At 36.2% G+C, this 22,093-nt stretch overlaps 2 protein-coding genes across 3 annotated transcripts; one reads left to right on the forward strand and one right to left on the reverse strand.

The window, feature by feature from the left end:
• Positions 1-10,488: 10,488 nt before the first annotated feature.
• LOC125672778 (uncharacterized) lies at positions 10,489-12,401 on the forward strand. The gene is made up of 2 exons (XM_056157291.1): positions 10,489-10,686; positions 11,629-12,401. The coding sequence occupies exons 1-2, from the start codon at positions 10,577-10,579 to the stop codon at positions 12,155-12,157; spliced, it is 639 nt and encodes a 212-aa protein (XP_056013266.1). The 5' UTR covers positions 10,489-10,576; the 3' UTR covers positions 12,158-12,401.
• Positions 12,402-12,902: 501 nt separating this feature from the next.
• Positions 12,903-15,022, reverse strand: LOC125672779 (E3 ubiquitin-protein ligase mib1-like). 2 transcript variants are annotated; one of them, XM_048919405.2, is made up of 3 exons: positions 14,786-15,022; positions 14,125-14,307; positions 12,903-13,247 (listed from the first exon to the last, which is right to left on the reverse strand). In XM_048919405.2, the coding sequence occupies exons 1-3, from the start codon at positions 14,949-14,951 to the stop codon at positions 13,102-13,104; spliced, it is 495 nt and encodes a 164-aa protein (XP_048775362.1). In that variant the 5' UTR covers positions 14,952-15,022; the 3' UTR covers positions 12,903-13,101. The 2 variants fall into 2 exon arrangements, with proteins under 2 accessions (XP_048775362.1, XP_056013267.1); XM_056157292.1 differs by having other exon boundaries at positions 13,219-13,247; positions 13,492-14,307.
• Between the last annotated feature and the right edge of the window lie 7,071 nt (positions 15,023-22,093).

The following is a 22,093-nucleotide window of genomic DNA, read 5'->3' on the forward strand; positions in this document are numbered from 1 at the left end:
TTCCACTCCCGGAGAAATAAATTACAAAATCTTTTTGATGTTTTGAATTACTTTATGGAGAGAACTTAATTTTTTCACTAGCGCTTTGTGATTACATAATATAAAACGGCATCGATGCCTTGGCGTTAACTGAAACATGGTTCGAAGTAACACAGACAGCATAGTGATAGGAGAACTCGTTCCGGATGGTTATGATATTACTCCACGTCCCCAGAAAGAACCGTAAAGGTGACGGTGTTGCATTCATTTACAACAAAAACCTTCGTTTCACGCAATTACAATTAGATGATTCGTTCCATCATTTTGAGCACGGGTACCTGTAAAGTGCGAAATGAAACGAAATCTACCGAAACGAAACAGATTGCATAAACCAACTCTTTTAATTATAATAATTAAAAATGGTATCTTAGGCCCCTGTGAAAGTTACCACATATAAATAAATAAAATTCGCCTCCCCTTTGATGTAGCTTTCGGCTTGACTGATACAAAGTACAAGTTTTAAAATTGAAATTGGATTAAATACCATGTGCAATTAGTTTCGGATCCATAAATTTCAGAACGGAGGTTACAGTCTCAGAGGTCTGGGGAAACACACTAAACGAGGGGTGAGGTCGCCGGCGTTGGATCCGCCTTTGGGCATAGATACATTGTTTGAAGAAGCTGGTGTCTGAGAAAGTTGAAAGCAGGAAGAGCTCTTAACCTCTTATTTTATCTCTAACTGTTGAGGTGCGAGTCCTTTCAATAATGGAAAAAATTAAATAGTATACCATATTATATGAATGCAATTCGGTAAGATATATATACATGAATCATTAAAAATTATCATTGATATGTAGTGAGACTAAATATAACTCAATACATTTGGGGTGTTGCTAAGACGGGGAATTGAAAACGGGACGGAAAACGGAATTTTTTTTAATGCAATAATAGATCTATCAGGAGGAGGTCATCATTTTGTAAAATCAAAAGGCTTATGAGTAAGGGAAGCAGAAATTACAAAGAGAACGGGAAGACATACTCAGATTCCACCGTTTGATACACTACATACAAATACACAATATACACATGAATACATAGATTTGTCTTTATAGCAAAAAGTACTGAAACATGTATTTATGCCCAAAGGCGGATCCAACGCCGGCGATCCCACCCCTTGTCATGTGAGACTAACCCTCCGTTCTGAAATTTATGGATCCGAAACTAATTGCACATGGTATTTAATCCACTTCGGATATGTACTTTGTGCTTACTCACCCCCTACCAACTTTTAAAACTTTGTATCAGTCAAGCCGAAAGCCTACATCAAAGGAGAAGCGAATTTTATTTATATATGGTAACTTTCACAGGGGCCTAAGATACCATTTTTAATTATTATAATTAAAAGAGTTGGGTTATAAAATCTGTTTCGTTTCGGTAGATTTCGTTTCGTTTCGCACTTTAGACGTACCCTTTTGAGCACATAGAATGCACGGTGTTTACACAGAACTTAAAAAATTCTAATATGTATTGTCTATCGGCCACCATCACAACAGCTTTCTGAATTTTTCAATGAATGGTCACACTATGTAAGCCGCCATTTTTTTCATCGGACGAACTCATTATCACAGGTGACATGAATTTCCATCTTGACGTGGTTAAGGAGCCAGATTCCCAAATGTTCACGAACTCTCTCAAAGAGCATGGGTTAACCTAGCATATAACTGATCCTACTCATGTGCGCGGACATATACTGGACGTATTTATCACCAGAGCTGACAGCACAATCCTGAATTCCTCTCCAACCGTTGATAATCAACTCATATGTCACTCAAAAGGCGTTTCATTTTGCGATCATAAAGGCATTCATTCCATCCTCAAAGTACAAAAACCTAAACAATGACGGAAGTCTTTTCATTTCGCAAAATTGAACACGACAAGTTTTGCCTGGACATTGAGTCCTTGTTATAAAAAAAATAAAGAGCGATATTCGACTCGAAGACATGACTGGTCTTCACAATGAGGGTATCTGTGGTGATAAATGACCACGCACCATTGCAAGAAAGAAATGGCGATCGTTAGGCATAATTCGCAGTGGTTTACATAGGAACTCCATATGCTAAAACGAACTAAGCGAAAAACAGAACGCACATGACAACAAACATGTTTAACTGTACACCATCAAACATATAAGGAGTCAATTCGAACATGCAGCAAATTCTTAACTCGGTGCAAAAGGGAATATTATTCACACAAAATAATCGAGTGTGGCAGAAACTATTGTCTGACGAATCGGCTCATAGGTAACACGTCCGAACCCATTTTACCTTCATCTTTTGAGGGAAAGGAATTATCGGAAAACTTTGCTAAATATTTTCATGGAAAAATAAGCAATATCCGTTTATCATTTTGCAAATCAATAGCATCGAACAATGGCGCAAAAGATCCTTTTTGCTCTGATATTCCATTTGATGGTGAACACCCCACCTGCAACTACAGGAGAAATTCGAAAACTCAGTACCCAAAACCCAGTTCCTGCGCATCTATTGAAACAATGCATTGAGAGTTTCTTGCCATACATCACTTTAATCATAAACAAGTCGCTGTTAGAATTCATTGTTTCTAGTTACTTTAAGCAGGCAATCGTTCGACCGTTACTGAAAAAGCCAGCGCTTGACAAAGAAATTTTCAAAAACTATCACCCTGTGTCAAATCTCTCGTTCGTTTCGAAGATTCTTGAAAAGTTTATTGTTAAAAGAATCGAAGCTCATCTGGAGATGCATCAACTGCATGACAGTTTTCAGTCAGCGTACAGAAGGGGACATTCTACAGAAACTGCACTAATGAAGGTACATCATGACATCGTATGTGCAGTTGCGCTATCCTTGTATTGCTCGATCTCTCTGCGGCTTTAGGTGTCAGAATGCACAATGTACTGTTGCAACGTATGAACAACATGTTTGGTATCACTGGATCTGCACTAAAATGGATTAAATCCTATCTTAGTGATATCAACGTGTTGCCGTCGTTTCATCGTTGTTCGATGCTTGTACCTTCGAATGTCGTGTACCGCAAGGCTCAGTCCTGGGTCCGGGACTCTACCGTCTGTTTTCAAAGTCCTTAGGGGAAGTATGCAGACGTCATGAAATACAGATCTATATCATCGTTGAACCTGGTGACAATTTGACTAATATGTTTTAAAGACTCTCAAGTTGTTTATCGGACATACGTATGTGGATGAGTTCTGCGTATAGTCAGTTTTTAAATCGAGGCAAGCTACAAACAAGTTGATGGTACAGGGGTCGTTATAACTATCTAGTTCGTCAATACAACCTATCATTGGGTCAAATGCTGTCTGACGTGTTTCATACCGATTGTTAGGCCGTTCTTGACACACTGATTTTGACTACGGATAACTCCGTTTACCTGAGCAGGATATAGGGCTCACGGCGGGTGTGACCGGTCCACAGGGGATGCTTACTCCTCCTAGGCACTTGATCCCACCTCTGGTGTGTCCAGGGGTCCGTGTTTGCCCAACTATCTATATTTTATTGCTTATTGGAGTTATGAGATTGATCACTGTTCGTTATCTTCACCTTTCATCAATCTCCTCAAACTCAATGAAGATAAAACTGAACTTGTAGTATTCGAACCAAAACACAGACCTAAAGATACGAGCAGTTTTGATCTTGAATTTGGTGACTTGTGTTGTAAGTTATTCATCTTTCGAATTTGACAAACCGTAGAAAAACACTCGATTCCCGCACAGCATATGTGAGCATTCGCAGAATTGGCTGTATCCGTTCATTTATCAATGAAGCATGTAAAACTCTAGTAAACTCATTAGTTACATCCAGATTACATTACGGAAATGCATTGCTTTATGGTGTTCATTCTCAACACACCAGCACATTTCAGAGGGCACAAAACACAGTTGCAAGATTAATAACACGCTCAAAAAACCCCGACCATATTACTCCTGTTCTAATAGCTCTTCACTGGCTCCCAGTTGAATACAGAATTCAATATAAGATCCTTCTTCATACTTTCAAATCTCTCAACAACCGTTCTCCTGTTTACATAAAGGATATCCTTACAGTTTACAATCCCACAATTCAAATCTGTGCATCTTCTCCAGGTACCTCGGACACCTACGAAAACGTATGGAGATCGACGTTTGGACATGGCCGCATCGGGTCTCTGGAACTCTCCGCCTTTTAAACTCCCGACATTGTACTTCACTGTCTAGTTTTAAAAGCGGTCTTCAAAAACGTATCTTTTTAGATTAGCTTTTAATTTGTGAGTTTTTGTTTTCTACATACTTAGTGCACTTACATTACAGCTCTTACAGTGCTGATACACTTTGTTTTACAAAAACACCCCACCCACCCCCAAAAAACAACCTTCAGTTGCTATTTGACTGTAGTTTATTATACTTATGTCCTTTCTATGTATTTAATTATTACTAAGGGTTGTTTTATATGTTATTAGGGTGATATATCATTACATTATGCGCTATAAATTGATAAAGTGCATCGCCACAGCACATGATACGCCCGTCAATCATTATTTAATTATCACAAAACAGAGAAGTGTGGATGAAAGAAAATCATTTCAAACTTTAATAGTAAAAAGATCTAAAATGATTTTTCCATTCATAATGCTATATGTACTTCTCTCTGCTGTAGTTTTTTAATGAAAACAAATAGTGCATTTTTATATTTTTTCAACTGGTAGTTTTGGATTCAAACAAATGCCAAATCTGCAGCTTTGCTCATTGTATATCTTTTTATTGCCACATCTTAATAAAACATCAAATTACTTATCATTAAAATATGCCTATATACATATTGCAACCATCTGTTCATCTTACTCAGAAATGACACTCTGCATGTTGGTTGCTAAGAAAGAAAAAAATTAAAAAATGATATTGTACAATGTCAAATTAATTTTGATAACTTCATTTTGAAAATAAAGGCTAGCCACCAAGACAGATCACTACTAATTAAGAGGCTTAGATTCCTTCTGCCCAATTCCCTAGAGATATAGATAACACCTGCTTGATCAGAGATGCTCTACCAGAAGTGATTAAGACAGTCTTCTTACACTAAACCCATTAATTAATCTTATCAAAATGCCCTTTGCATGCTACCCCCATGGGACAAGTGGAATTTCTCTTGTTACTGTTAGAAACAAAAGAAACATTATAAAGGCTTAAAAAACTGTACAGTATATCTTTAAAAATATGTATTTTCTTGATGTAACATTTTTGAATAAGGTTACTAAAAACCATTAGATCAGAAGGGATTGTACCCATTAAAACATACACTTTAAAAAAAAAAATCACCTTAATTAAATGTCACAGTGACCCTAAAGTAGGGTGTGACACACCTTCTACCTAAGATGCATTATTTGACCAAGTTTGGTGATTCTAGGTTTCATAGTTTTCAAGTTATGAGTCGGACAGGGTTTTGCCATATTTGGTCATATCTTCTTAATTAAAAGTCACAGCGACCTGGTTTTAATGTGCGACACACCTTCTACCCAAGATGCATCATCTGACAAAGTTTGATTATTCTAGGCCTCATAATATTTAAGTTATGAGCCGGACACGAAAAAGCTAACAGACAGACGGACGGACATGAAGGCCATAACATAATACGTCCCGTCCTAATACGGGCGTATAATAATAATAATTATGCATTTTAATTCTGACACTATGAATATTCTATCCACATGTATGTGCACATCGATTTTATATTATCTTTTCTCTCACATTTGTAAAGCGCTTTAGAGAACTAATGTTGATAGGGCGCTAAATAAATCTTTTAATTACAATTGCAATCCAACATTTAGGGGAGGGTTGTTTAGTGTTGTGGAACAGACATTAGATCAGCTTTCTGTAATCCGTATATTCCAAAAACCAGAAGCACTTTTAAAATGTCACATGTATGTCTTCAATGTTTTCATAACATCTATAATGTACAAGGTCTGAAAATATTAAGTAAAAGCTGTGAGGAGTTGGTTACACAAAGCAGGTATCATGTTTCGTCAAATAATTATGAACTATTAGTTTTTCATTTGGAGGGAAGTTACTACTACGACATGTAATTCCCTCAAGGATGTCGTACAAGCTTCAGACTTTGGAGGAGTTCGGTTCCGCTATGTAGTGGATTGCAGTTCATAAGCTAGACTTTGAAGCTGTTGTACACTTTTTGAATGATTTTTGTTCATTGTGAAATAAAACAAATTGACATTGGGGAAAATTAAAGTTTTTGTTGAAATATTTGGTTGACCAACAAAAACAGATGAGTTATGCTGATATAAAACTGTCGCAGCGTCTTTTGAATTTGTTTCAAATGATGAGTTAGATTGTCAATTTGTGACTGAAGCCCGAACACAAGATGGTGAGTACAAACATCTTATACTATTTTCATGAAGAGTTAGTGATGGGGCATTACAGATACCTCAGAGAGAGATTATAAATATATCTTAAATAGATTATATCGCTCTATCAGCATGTCTGATCTCCTGTTTCTGTTGGTCGCACAAGGCACCCAAATTATTGTGTTTTGTTTTAATATTCAATGAACCATACAATTATTGATGAAGCTTGGATCTAGGGCGTACCAAGTGATTTGGTATGGACAAAACTCTTTTGTTCGAGGTGAAACCTGTACTAATGTATCATACATGTATCAACTTCAAACACAAACAAAATCTGGACCCAAAATAGTCGCTGAATCCACCATGTGGACCGCCGTTGTACATCGCGGTCTTACACGTGCTAGAACACCACAAACTGGTAAACCCATGCCGAACACGTTCCTAACGCTGGGGGTATTGTTTAATAGGGCCCAGTTTATTTTTCTAACAACCCACCCCCACCCCGAACTGAAATAGCAATACTCTTTATCTGGAAACATGTACAAGAAACCCCGCAAATGTCATAGAAAAATGGCTCACCAGAAAGCTTAACGGGGGAAAGTCTGGAAAACAATGGGACAGACTGACTGAGAAGAAACCTAGGCCCCCTTCGGTATTACACACTGGTAGGGGACTAATAACTCAGCGACTGAAGGAAACCAATGCCCACACAGTATAATATTCGATTCCCTTGCTGTCCATTTACCAGACTAACTTCTGGAATTCGCCATGGAGACTACCGGCTTGAGAGCATGAAAACGTGGCCGCACGCTTGTCAAACAGCCACGACTCTGACAGACCAAACCGGTTTTACTAAAAATAGCCCTGTCGACCAGCATTCACACTACGGAAAGACCTTACAGGCATAAACAAACTATTTATAGACAACACTATTTCACTTCATCACAATTGTGATCAATTTCTTAAATGCTAGGCTTCTGAATGGATTTCAGTGTACCATTATAATGACAAACATGTAGAGTTGTTTTCTAATGTGCAAATGCGAAAATATTCAAAAATCAAAATACGTCATTCCTACACGAGGATAAGGATTATGCATGTAAAAGCTATTGATTAGAGATTTTTTATATAGTATTTTGATGTTTTCATTACACTACTTAGTCACTAACATTTTTTAACCGTTTCCTTTTTTAATTAAAATATTTTGATTTTTTTGGTAGAAGCTATGACCGGCACGTATATATGGGGTGGTGGAGGGACCGAACCCACCACCCCATCGCTAGGTAGATAATTAATATATTAGCCTATTTCTATGTACTTGGAGAAAGGTGAAGATAACAAACAGTGATCAATTTCATAACTCCTTTAAGGAATACAAAATAGAGAGTTGGGCAAATACGGACCCCTGGGCACACCAGAGGTAGGATCAGGTGCCTAGGAGGAGTAAGCATCCCCTGTCGATTGGTCACATCCGCTATGAGCCCAATATCTTGATCAGGTAAATGAAGTAACCCGTAGTTAAAATCGGTGTGCCAAGAACGGTCTAACAATCGGTATGAAACACGTCAGCCAGCATTTGATCGAAAAATAGATTGTATTGGCAAACCAGATCATTGATTGTAAAATACTAATATAGACATATTAATTCATGGTTGATTTTCCTGTATTGACTTTGATTACATTATCTACAGTGCAATATCATTGATACAGGCCTATGAGATAGACAACAATAGCCATTTTGACCACACAAAAATATCGCTTTTTCTCCATAACATTTCAATTTTCAAGACGCAGATTGTTATTTCAGTATTCACAAAGTCGCTAATGGATATTGCTGTTCATCTCAGCGGGAGCACGAAGAGAGATGAAATCAGAAAGAATTGTAAACAAGTTGATATTTCTCGATTTGTTATCACTTAACGCGAACTTTATAAAAGCCCACATGTACTTTCACACGTAAGTGTCTACTACTTCCATGCTTACTTAACAATGTAACAAACAGGTGCGACTGGCTGATATTCAATTCAATGGCGACAAATACTATTTTGTCAAACTCAAACTGCAGAATTTTTGTTCTTGAATACAAGTTGCACTTTAATAGTCTTTAGGTCACTTGATAAAACTCAGGTGACCTATTTCAATTGGTCAGCGTCCGACGTCATGCGTTTACAATTGAAAATTTTAACTACTTGATAACTACCATTCCAATTATTTTCAAATTTGGTATGAAGCATCTTGGGACAAAGGGAATATAAATTGTTAAATTTCAGGACTCCTGCACCCTTGAAGCGTCAGGGGCGGGACACAAACTGTTAAAATTTTACTAATTTTCAAAAATCGTCGCTAGAATCTGTTTTGTAAAAAAAATATAAGTACATAAAAAGTCTTGCGACTCCTCCGTCATGTCCGAAGGAAGGACCAGTAGTATTTACAATCATGATGATCACAGATACTATCACTTAAAACTGCTTACCAGGACTAAGTCTAATTAACTATATCACACAAGTAAAACTACAAATAACTAATATAAAAATTCAACTGCTGATATACACTGTTTTTCTTATTCCAAAATAGCGCAGTTTCCGGTGTAATGTCACAGCAATTTGGTGCTTGAACCCGACCATTTCAGAAATACAGCCAGGTGGGATTTGGAGTTTGTCGCTAATATCTCCGTCAATTCAATTTATATCTCCGTCAAATTTTCCCAAAAATTGAATTAGATAGTTGTTTAAAACACATTGCAAAAGTTAAATGAAAGTTAATGATTGATAATTTCACTAAACTAAAATAGGCCATTTTTGAATGAATTTTGCATATCTATATTTAGTAACCAGACGTAGGATAAAAAATAACACCATACCATTTTTATTATACCAATTATGAATGTAAATAAAAAGTATTGGTTCATTTTGAAACTTTGTAAGATTCTTAGAAGGAATAGAACATAACGATTTAAAGGGAATCCTTTGAGGTAAGGATTTCGTTTTAGTGCCTTACGACTGATAAACACTAACAAGATAGCACATCGCGTGCAAAATTAAAGCTACATTTTCCAGTTTCTTTTATTCTCTCTTGAAAACACCCAATGGCGATATATGATTGCGTTATAACAATGATGTGATTTGAAATTTGTGATAATTTACGATATACTGTCATCTCTAAAGCATAAAATCTTTACGAAACAATACCCTGCGGAACATTGATTGACGTCATCAAATTATCTCTCAGTAAGGTTGAGTGTACATCTTTCAGGGTTTTTTCCATATAAGGAAGTTAGCTCCTCAGCTTATAAGGGCATTATAATTGTATAGGTATTGGTTCAATGAAAAGTGAAGATAACGAACAGTTATCAATCTCATTACTCCTGTAAGGAATATAAAAGAGAGTTTGGCAAACACGGATAAACCAGAGGTGGGACCAATACTTATTTTATTGCTCCAAAATTCATTAGTTAAATTTTAAAACTTGGGTTTGGAAAGTACTATATTTTGTGGTAGAAGGATTGTTAAAGGTAGCTCCGTCCTCATGTGACTTGTCAATATTAATGGTTAAAAGTGGAAAAGCTATTAATTTCTACTCCAAGTAGTTTAATTCAATTACTAATCAAAGAAAATGTATATATTGCAACCCTTTTAAGGACGTCAGACATACAAAAGCAGAAGTGTATGTAAACATCAGAAAATCACACATTTTCGTTAATACCACCTTCACACTCACGGATGTTTCTTACGAGTCCTTACGGATCTCCGACTCGTAGTCAATCGCAAGCATTCTTAAATCACTCGTCACAACTCGTAAGGATCCGTGAAAGTAGGGGCAAATTTTTTGACATGTCAAAAAAATGTTAACGATTGTCAACGGATTTCATTTTCCGTAAATAACCCGTAAATAACTTGTAACAATCCGTAAGTATCGTAAACTGGTCGCAAGAACACGTAAACTGCTCGTAAGAATCCGTAAAACACTCGTAAAGTTTTTTTTTACGAATCTTTGCGGTAAGTTTACGATATGTTGCGGATAGTTTACGAGTTGTTTACGGATTATTACGAATGCCTAAGTGATATTTACGATTTCATTCACGTCGCGTTACAATCACTTTACGGATTGTTCAGAGTCATTGGGTGCGTTCGTTTCACTGTTCTGAATATGTTCTGCACAAGTTCCGGACAGACGTCCAAACAAATGAATCAGAACAGGAAGTAGATTAAACAATATGGCGACGCTGAAATGGATGTGTATACAACTGCTGCAGGAGTTTCTTGACGATGACGACAACAATGACGATGTAATGGCAACTGCCATGATGGTAGACATTATACAAACGTTAGTAAAAACATTTTTGATATGTATTTGCAAATAATTGCATCTGAAATGAGAAGATCTTTCTAGTGTAATTTTTTTAACTTTCTTACAAAAAGCCCCATTTGGAATTAATTATTCAAACACTGATTTCCGGTCATATAGTGGCAAAATTTGGGGCGATATGCTTCGTTTCAAATACCGGTATTTGAAATGCAAGTACTGTCTTTAAACAATTTTTGAAAAATTTAATAGGAGAGTTGAGAAATCCAATATATCGATGTAGATTATTAGTGGTCAGAAATAATATCTTGACACGTACGGATCTAGGCGTCAGCCACACCCCACTCCCTTCCGAGATTGTCAGAGTATTTAGTAAATTTATATTTACTAAAAACAACTTAGGCATCATGTAAGAAACTCGGACTTATAAGCTGGTAAGAAAATTCATATATATTCATATATACAGTTCGTGAGAATCGTATATGTACCCAACCCAAAGTTTTTGCGCATTTGGGTTTGCACAAGTTTGTTTCCCCGAGTCGAGTACCCCCCCCCCCCCTTCCGAAATAGGACCAGGATTAAGATATTTCGGGGGAAATGGACAGGTTTTCCATGTGTTTTGTTTTGTATGTCAACAAATTCTGAGTCGAATTATTTTTCTTTGGATGCCTATCGAGATTATGGACCCCCCCCCCTCCCCCCACCTAAAAAAAAAAAATCTGGATGCGCTCTTAATTGATTTTAGATACTGAAATGAAATACTTAATTTTTTTTTACTATGAACTAGTATAATAAATGATGATATCTGCGCTGTTCGTTTTGAATTTCTCGGGAGACGATAATTTTAAGAAAGTCATAAGCTCAGAAAATACTTGTAAAAATTACAACTTTATACTTTTTTATTTAACATGAAACAGTTTTTTTCTGATTTATTTAAATTTATTTCCTTTTAATTTTTTTTAGTTACACAAGAGAACCCAAAAGTAGAATTAAAAACTATTGTGAGGATGTGGTCTCAAAGTACTCAGATACCGACTTCAAGAGGATGTTTAGACTTTCTCGTCCTACTTTCGATACAGTAAAAGGCTTTTTGCAGAATTGCCCGGAACTCGGTGTGGAGGGAACCGGAGGGAGAGAACCAATATCAGTTGAAAAACAACTATACGTCACATTGTGGTACCTGGGTGGATTGGACAGTATTATAAGAATAGCGGACAGATTTGGAATAGCTGAATCCTCAGTTATTGTATGCAGAAATCGGATTATTGACACTATTTTGAACAATTTGAAGTCAAAGTTTATCATCTGGCCACATGCCGAAGTGCTTGAACAAACCATTGACAAGTTTCATCAACGAAATGGATTTCCTGGAATTATTGGGGCACTGGATGGCACTCATATTTCTATAAAAGCACCAACTGAAAATCCTCAGTCTTACGTTAATAGGAAAGGCTATCTATTCCTTACAGCTACAAGCAGTCTGCGACTCTGATATGAAGTTTTTGAACTGTTACTGTGGATTTGCAGGAAGTTGTCACGATGCCCGTGTCTTAAGGAATTCCGATTTGTGGAGCTGTGGCTTAGAGGTCTGTAATGGAAACCATATCATTGCTGACGGAGCGTACCCCGTACGACGATGGCTAATGACGCCTTATCGTGACAATGGGCATTTGTCGCAAGAACAGAAACATTTTAATCACCTGCTTTCTGCCAACAGAGTGGTCATTGAAAGAGCGTTTGGACTTTTAAAAGGCAGATTTCGACGTTTACATCATCTCGATATACTAAGTATTCCAACAGCAGTTAAAATTATTATGTGCACTTGTGTTCTGCACAATATCTGTCTTATTCAAAATGAGGATATTGACGACTATATGGAACCACTGGAAGTTAATCAACAACCAATACCTCAACTGGCTGTTCAGGAAAATGAGACGGAGGGCATTATTAAACGCAACATTCTTTGCAGAAGACTCAGTGGACATTAGATATTATGCACAAGAAACATTCAGTAGTTAAACTCGCTTGAACCAATTACAAGCGCATGTAGTATGCTGCTGATTGACTTTATGTTGAAATACCATTAAAAGAAACGAAAACTAAAGAAAAAAAGTTTTATTAAGTTTATGACACTGTACAATGAAGGAAGACATGGTTATTTACCACTCAATAATAAAAACAAAAATATGCATGTACTATACGAATAAAATAAAATCATTCAATTTTTTTTGGGATAATACCCACCATATAATCCAACATGTCGGAGGGCTTTGGGCATAGAAATATTTATGAAATCCTTAAAACTAGTGATAAAATTCAACATGAACAATACAGTACCTTCCATCCCGGAGCATAAACCAACAACGTCCGTTTTCTCTGACTTTTTTAACGTCAGATATTAAACTATTAAAATGCGAAAATGAACTTCAACAAGCTTTACATGAAAACTTTAATTCTTTGTCGTATCTCCGCTCGGCACACTGGACAAACTGTTATTTTCTTCCCACATTCCATACATGTGACTAAATGACCACAATCACATAAAACACAATCAGGAGTTGTCTCCATGCAGATCACACATTCTGAAAAGAGAATAGAAAAGAGCATGTTAACATGTTGATGATTATTGTCATCATATACCCCCCCCCCCTCCAATACACGATTAGTGAAAACTGAGAATGTTGATATGGGTCTGTCTATCCAGATTTTATAAACCCATGACCATTTTCAGTCTTGCTTAAATCATGATCACATCTAAGAATTACGTAAAATCTACCAGACACTTTGCTAAATTAAATACTGTAATTGTTCATATTTTCATATTACCAATCTTGTTTATTCATGGTGCTATATAGTATTATTTCTTTGTGCTTTCCTTCATGACGTCAATCAATTCTCGCATCAAGCCCATTTTCTCTCTCTGCAGTTCCTCTCTCCTAATTCGTTCTTCTTTTTGCTCATGTATATACTCTTTAAAAACCTGCATCATCTCATTTCTTTGTCTTTCTGTTCCCCTTTTTACGAGTTTTTTCTTCGGCGCCGATGTGCTACATGATGCTTGTTCACTGGATGTCTCAACGTCACTGTCCTCACTTTCATCTAATTTTCTTTTTTCAGTGGCACTGGATGTGTCAGATGAAAGTGTAAATGTGGGATTTATAATAGGATCATTACCTAGTATGTCATCCAGCTCATTTTCATATTCGTATGTTTTCTTTCCACTCCCAAATTTTTTATTGTAATCTTTTACATTTTTGTAGGCCCTTAACAAAGACTTCCATCTACCAGCTACTTGTTCTGAATGGAATGAATATCCTTCTTTTCTCATCTGGTTTGTAATTCTTTCCCACACAACCTTTTTCCTAATTTTGCCACTCAGAATTTGGTCCTTGTATTTTTTATATAAGTCTATTAGCAGCAAAGTTGCATTTCTTGTCCAAGAATTGCTGTAGTTATTACCTTTTTCATCTTTGGATGGTTCTCTGACATCACATAGCACCTGGGCGTTGGGGTCTTGGTGGTCACGTGCTCGTGCACATGCATGGTTTTGAAAAATAGTCATGTCGTCGAAAAAGTCGCCACATTCCTCACACTGGAAAAATGTTTTGCTTTCCATGTTTGTTTTCACTTTTTCGGCTCTTTCTATAAACAAAAATATAGAATATTTTATCATCCTACTTGTTGAGTTTATAAATTATAACAGAAATAAAATTAATACAGATACACCTCTTTTCCTTTTGCTCAGCTAAAAAATGTTTCCACATAGCTATGGGTTTACTTTATTGGGTCCTATATATACTTTTTAATTAGCTTCATTTTCAACATCTAGATAAGCATTTTAAATGTTATTTTCTAAATCAGTACCCTAAAGTTACGTACTCTCCCATTTTAGAAGGGGATCCATTCTCCGCGTTATTTGCTAATTAAATCATTTAAAATATCATATTTTCTTTCCAATTTTTTTTTTTTGGTATGTTTTTGGAAAGGGGGGGGGGGTCCACAAAATGCGCTTTTGGATGATTACGTGCACGTGGTTTTACAATAATATTATTTTTTGGTCAGTTTTGCTCTTTAATCAATATAATATAAATAACTAATTATAACTACAAATAAAAGTTACCGTCAACAGGCCTATCTGCATTATTTGTAAGGAAGCATTGATGTCTCTGGTACCTGGCTTCCGTGGCAAAATAAATTCCGCATCTGCAATGATACCATGAGTCTGCCATGTTGGTGACGTCACTGTTCTCTCTACACCAACTATTTCGCGGGTACAACGAGAACATTTCTGGACGGGGTTCATTTTCATTTTTTTGCTGTTCTGTCTGTTCATAGTGTCCTGAACAGTGAAACGAACGCACCCATTACGAGCACTTTACGTATAGACACAATTACTTTACGAGTACATACTTAAACTTTACAATTAAGGAAAGGTATAAAAGACTCAAAATCTGACAGTTTCTTTCAGTTGTTATCAAGACATCAAAGAAGTTACACATCTTGCATACAATATACATACATGCTATTACAAGTTATGTCAGTTGTCAAATGATGATACAAAGCCAATTGCGAACACTTTTGAGTCAAAAACGTAAACAATCGTAACTAACTCCTAACTATTCGTAACAGCACGTTATCAACACGTTAACAGGTCGTGATTTACACGTAAAATCTAAGCTAAATCGTAAATTTCCGTAATATACTCGTAGCAATCCCTAAAAAGCTCGTAAAATGTCGAAATTGCTCGTATTTATCCGTGTTCACTCTGAACAAATTGTAAATGTGTGCCGTATATGCATCGCAAGACCTCGTAGTAAACCGTAAATGGCCCGTAAATACTCTTAAAACGTTCTTAAACAGCTCTTTAAAGGGTCTAAATCGTAACAATCCGTGTACTTCTACGGATTTGTGGAATAGGTAAGGATTCGTAAGAAAAATCTGTGAGTGTGGTACCCATAAACAGAATAATAAAAATAGATGAAAACTTGTTGAAATAAAATGTCAACAGTTAACTAAAAAACTTTTAATTCATAGATATGTATAGATGAATTGTAGACATTAGGGAAACCATTGTATACTAGACATACAGTGGAGGAAAAACCGGCATAGGAGTTATTGCCCTTGACAACATTTTTTTTTTTATTATGGATGATTAATTATAATTTATGGAAAATATAAACTTTTTCAGTATCAATAAATGTAGTTTACCATTTTAAAAAAAGATTTTATCCAGTGAATAAAATTCCTCAGAAAAATATATTTCTATTATGCGCAAAGTTTAATTCATTAAGATTTTTGCAAAATCCTATGCCATCACATGAGGATCGATCTACCTTAATCAATTAGTTCTAATCTGCACAATTCTACAGTTTCTGTTTTATCAAATAATTATATTTTCAATATTTATACCCCTAGACGTGTATTTTAATATTACAATTTTTGATACAAGTAGTAGTAATTTGAAACTAATTCAAATGTAAATTCATTACATTAATTTGTTTGGTATATCTCTCTAAACAGAACACTGAAAAAGATCTAAAGTAATTGATCCGAAATTTGTATGACTGTACTTTGACCAATAATTCAACAACAAAAATATAATCCCCGCTTTTTATAAGACCATTTTACATTTTAAGATAGGGCTTTGTAACTTACGTGCAATTTAAAATAAAATAATTAGCAGTACTTTTAATGTATTCTTTGAAACTCTCTGCGATACATTTGTTTTCGTATATTGAGTACAGAGAGGTAATTATTTATTTCGGGTTAGAATAGGTCCTCACTACCCCTTGCTTATCGTAAGAGGCGACTGAATGGGACGGTCCTTCGGAGGAGACCGCAAAAACCGAGGTCCCATGTCACAGCAGGAGTGGCACGATAAAGATCCCTCCCTGCTCAAAGGCCGATAATAGACCTTAATTTTGCAACCCTTAACCTACTAGCATTCAACTTTTTAATTCCTATTATGTTATGTATAGTATTTGATTCATGTAATGGTTGATTTGTGTTGCTTTTGTTGTTTTGACAACAGACAAATCGAGTTCATGCAAGTATATAAGAAGGTCAATGTCAACACACTTTGGTTTGATAGCAAGCTCTTTTTGATTTCATCATTCCTCTTCATTGTAGAAATTAAAAATACACTTCACAAAAATTTGAGAATATTAAAAAACTCAGCTGCTAACCCATGGTTGCCGTTAGCGATTAATGTCAATCACTCAGGTCGCGACGCTTGTTTCTCTGTCGTCCGTTAACATTTGGATATTTGAACTTCACAGAAATTACACGACCAATGTAACCAAAGTGTTAAACATTCAATATTCCAGTGAATGGGATAATGCATACAAGTTACTGTGCTGTGCTTATACTGGATTCCAAAACTACACAAAAATCCTCATTGCAGGATCCAGTTCACATTCTACCAGACACCTATCTTTATTATTCATGTAAATATCGACTGCTGCAAAGGACAGGTGTATTGCGCTTTAACAATTATTGCAGGGGTTTCAAAAGTCCCGTTTAAAGTCAACGTTTCGCAAATTTTATGGTCTTTACAACGATTTAATTTACCAATAGAACCTGACATTGCTTTAAATGTTTCATACCAATCGTGGCCGTTCTTTGCATACTGATTTTGCCTACGGATTACTCCGTTTATCCGATCGAGATATAGGGTCCATGGCGGGTGTGACCGATTAACGGGGGATACTACTCCTCCTGGGTACTTGATCTCACCTCTGTATATCCAGGGTTCCGGCGTGTTTACCCTACCCTTAATTTTGTATTTTTTGTACATGTACATGTTATGAGATTGACCACTGTTCGTTATCTTCACATTTTCATGCTAAAAATCAAAGAACATTTAGTAAATTTGAAATCAGTCTTTGCATACAGATTTTGACTACGGATTACTCCGTTTGCCTGGACAAGATAAAGGACTACCGGCGGGTGTGACCTGTCATCAGGGGAAGCTTACTCCTCCTAGGCACCTAATCACAACTGTGGAGTTTCGAGGGGACAGTGTGTGCCCTGCTTTCAATATTATTTATAAGTTTGATCACTGTTTGTTATCTTCATCTTTTCATTGAGTAGAATGCCAGTGAATCTGGAATTGGGTATGGGTGATTAACAGATGTTTCGGTTGAGAAGTTTCTGTGAGAAGGGGGTGGAAAAACTTCCAGTCAGCTTACTTGTTTTTCCAAGTTTAATGTTATTGTTTCCTTGAACTAGTTTCTTTTGATGGCAATAAGGAAATATACACCCCCGTAAGTATCGCCATGACCCACTAATATCAGCATATAGAAAAAGGTGATAAAAGTTATGAATGAATCTGGGTTAGCTTTGACGTTGTTTTTTTTTTCTTACCAAGCGCACGTGGTAAGGAAGTCGTTTCGTGTAGGTGTACTATTTACTGTAATTCATAATCACAGACAAAGTTTTCTTTCGCCCACCGGGATACACACCTTTTCAGACAAACCCATCCGAACTCGCTTATTCCTGTGGACCAATGTTTTTACAAATAGTGTTTGTTCTAACAAAAATCATGTCGGTCGTTATATATGTGATTATTGTTTACACGGTCTGTCAGTTGTCCATCGTTATTGTCCGTGAACAGTTGTTCCTTTCTCGTTGTGTTTTCCTGAGTAGTGTTTGTCATTTAGGATGTCACATCTGTATTACTTCTCTGTATTGAGTCATTTAGGATGTCACATCTGTATTACTTCTCTGTATTGAGTCATTTAGGATGTCAATCTGTATTGATGTACTGCAGAAAGACTCCAAGCTGTTGTTGTTGCACTGGTTAAGGGTTTTATTTATAATACCTTTTATCATCTTTAAACAACGTTGTGATTGCATCCAGTAATCAAGTCTCCCAAACGAATTTTGGAGACTCTGTTTTTGCTCTGTTCCTAATAGTCCCCTACCGACGGCGTCGAAGAGAACTTTAGGTTTGCACTCTCTCTGTCTGTCCGTCAGTCCAGTAAATCAGTTTTCTGCACATTTGTTCTATTCATTTCATATTTGGTACATTGCATTGCCATAACATGTTACAGACCAAGTTCAAATTCCGTCTCAGTCCATTAATTTTCCACTAAGTTGTTGCCCTTGACTTAGAAAAATAACATGAATTATCAGTTTCTGAACTTTTTTGTTATTGTGCTTACAGATATTCATTTGATATTTGGTACATTCCTTTGCCATTTAATTTAGAATTTTCATGGTCTAGTCTTTGTACCTGAATAGTAGCACTGTTGATTTCCAACTATATGTATTCCGGTTCCCCAATTTCCCCTTTACCATAACCTACATAATGAACTTCAAATATTGTTGTGGTGCAATAATTTTGGCGACCGGTAGGGGAATACTCTCATTATGCTTGTTGTTCTTCTGTTTCTCCTTAACCGCGCCTTAAAATGTCCGCAGCTATTCTCCGTAACCTGTTGATGAAATTATTAAATGTGTAATAATGTTGTTTTCGGGTATAAGGGAATTAGTACACATTTAGAGGGATCTATCATAGAACTAGGGGGAATAAGTCCAAACTTCAACAGATACAATGTACATGCATACATGTAACTTGACAAATATGATAGATAGAATGAAAGGTGAAGATAAATGAACAGTGATCAATCTCATAACTCCTATAAGCAATGCAACATAGATAGTTCGGCAAACACGGACCCCTGAACACGCCAGAGGTGGGATCAGGCGCCTAGGAGGAGTAAGCATCCCCTATCGACGGTCACATCCGCCGTGAGCCCATATCTTGATCAGGTAAAAGGAGTTATCTGTAGTCAAACTCAGAATCTGTGAACGCACATGTGATTTTACTTACAATACCATCCAATGATAATATAGTTAAGAGCAGAGATGTCGGGTTCCAATTGATATCCGCCGTCTAATGGAGAGAGAATATTGTTTTAGCATGATTGCACCATTCGCAGAAACTCAGTGGTAAAGCATTCGCTTCGTAATCATGAGTTTGAGCCCTGTTTGTGCTATGTCAAACCGAAAACGGAGGCAGTGCTTGCTCCTTCACCAAACGCTCGACAATCACGAGTCTTTCAGATTTGACCTGAAAAAAAGGAGTTCCCAATTCGCGACAGGCTTTGACACGTTAATTAAAGAACCCTCACTGCTACAGCATAGAACAAAATATCTGGTACTTCACCTAGAGCTAGTGACGTCTCAGTATAAGTGATTTTTTTTTCGACGGGACGTAAGACAAATAAAGGTTTATAACCAACCAACATCCTGTCAGCGACTTCTTGCTTTATTAGTCCCCTGACGACGAAGTTGAAGGGGACTTTAGGTTTGTGTTACGTCCGTCTGTCCAGTTTTCCGCACTTTTTTCTATGTTCTTGCAGATATTCATTTTATATTTGGTATGTCGCTTTGCCATAACAAGTTACAGATCAAGTTCGAATTTCGTCTCTGTCTGTTGATTTTTCACTTAGTTATGGCCCTTGGACTTAGAAAAATAGCATGAATTATCAGTTTTCCAGACTTTTTTTGGTTGTGAAAAATAGCATGAATTGTTAGTTTACATCCAAGTTTCTTATCTCTGTAGATAAGAATAGTACGCTCATTAAAACTTCTATCATAGTAATACAACAATATAGCTAAATTATTCATGATCATCTACATGTCACAGTTTATTGACTTGATTAAAGACCTAAACCTAATTATAAATTTGTCTTCTTTCTGGTTTAGTCTCTACTCGAATAGTAGTTGATTTCCAACCATTCCTATCCTGGTTCCCAAATTTTCTCTTTTACCATAACCTACATAATGAACTTTGAATATTGTTGTGGTACAGTAATTTTTGCAACGGGTAGGGGACTATGTATTGCCATGCAATACTCTCAGAATGCTTGTTAATGCAAGTTTTGATTTCGCAGGTCATTGGTATTAATGAAATCTATAGTTCATTCTACCACGGTTGATTTTAAGATCAAAGGAATGTCTGGGTCATTAATCTGCGATATACCTTCATACGTAATAACTGATTATGAGAACATTGATAAACGTGTCACTTGCACTTCGTGTTTTGCTAATACAACAATAAAGTCGATAACTGATAATTTAATAGCTTAATCATAAAAAATCAAATCAATGTTCGTGGCAAAACACATATGAAATTCCTATAATAATATAAACCAATCGTCTGCATTCCGAAATCGATACACATGTAAACAAACAGTCGATGCACAGACAAATTCACTCTCTTCCACGTATGTGTAGTTTTCTTGAACTGTGTATTTAAAGCAGTTGATATGATCCGTCAACATCAAACCAAATACTCTGAACGTTTTTCAAAATAGATCTAGTATATATTCTAAAATCTCACCATTTTCATCAACAAGCTTAGTCCCCTTCGGAAACTGACCTAACATCACGATGACCTAATTCGTAGCTATATAAGTAAATAATTATGGGCTGTGGTAAATAAAGTTCTTGTTTTTGTGGATACTGCAGGGCAACCTATTCGGTCTGGAAATGTTGTTTGAAATTTAAAGCCTCGGTTTTTATATTCTCGACATAAGAGGTTACATGTATCCCGCAAAATACACGAAAACGCAATCTTTATTTCCTGATATAGGATGAATTCTACTCATATTTGCATAGGACGGGTTTAGATGACATACATATGTAGATAGTGTTCACACCGAAGTAATGAGTGTCGAAGTTCAGGCGTTTGTGGCAAGGTTAGTTCAATCAAGGTCACGCTATTTTCAAACCACAGAATTCAAAATCTTATACATTAGTGATAAGACTATATGTTGCTTATTACAAATTTCAGCATCTAGATAAACATACACTCTAAAAATGGTGTTTAGATCCTAAACACAAAGTTAAACACATTTCTTGTGTACAGTTTTGAACGCGTTCTAAATCTAAACATGTTTAACCCTTATTATGTTTAGGTTTTGAACATGTTTACCCTTATTGTGTTTAGGTTTTGAACACGTTTACCTCTTTTGTGTTTAGGTTTTGAACATGTTTAGTTCTCCTTGTATTTAGGTTTTGACTTTGTCTCAATTACAAAATGATTTGCTAACCTTCTATTTAAAACTCAATCCACAGCATTAAAGAGTCTTAAATAGTAGCTTTCTCTTCAATTATTGGAGAATAACATTGCAAAATCTAACAAGAATATCCCTTGTATTACAAACTGTGTCTATGGGATCCATGATGTTTCAAATTGAACAATGCGGGTAAAGTGATTTCCTACACACAAAGAACACCGGAAAACACTTATAAACAGATATATTCACAAATACACAGAACAACTTACAAGGGGTTAACAAATACAATAACTACACTGCTGCACTTTCTAAGACACGTCCGATTGCCTAGAGTTCGCGGGTAAGAGAGAGAGAAAATCACGTGCAGGCTCAGAGGACTCCGAGCCCGACCAGAAATA

Source organism: Ostrea edulis, chromosome 2, assembly GCF_947568905.1.
Source record: "Ostrea edulis chromosome 2, xbOstEdul1.1, whole genome shotgun sequence".
NCBI classification, from domain to species: Eukaryota; Metazoa; Mollusca; class Bivalvia; order Ostreida; family Ostreidae; genus Ostrea; species Ostrea edulis.

Excerpts from the sequence above, each read along its gene's own strand:
- LOC125672779 (XM_056157292.1), bottom strand. The coding sequence starts at position 14,951 with ATGTTCTCGTTGTACCCGCGAAATAGTTGGTGTAGAGAGAACAGTGAC. Across the intron at positions 14,308-14,785 it reads TGCAGATAGGCCTGTTGACG|AAAGAGCCGAAAAAGTGAAA; the intron begins GTAACTTTTATT and ends TTTTGTTTATAG.
- LOC125672778 (XM_056157291.1), top strand. The coding sequence starts at position 10,577 with ATGGCGACGCTGAAATGGATGTGTATACAACTGCTGCAGGAGTTTCTT. Across the intron at positions 10,687-11,628 it reads ATGGTAGACATTATACAAAC|TTACACAAGAGAACCCAAAA; the intron begins GTTAGTAAAAAC and ends AATTTTTTTTAG.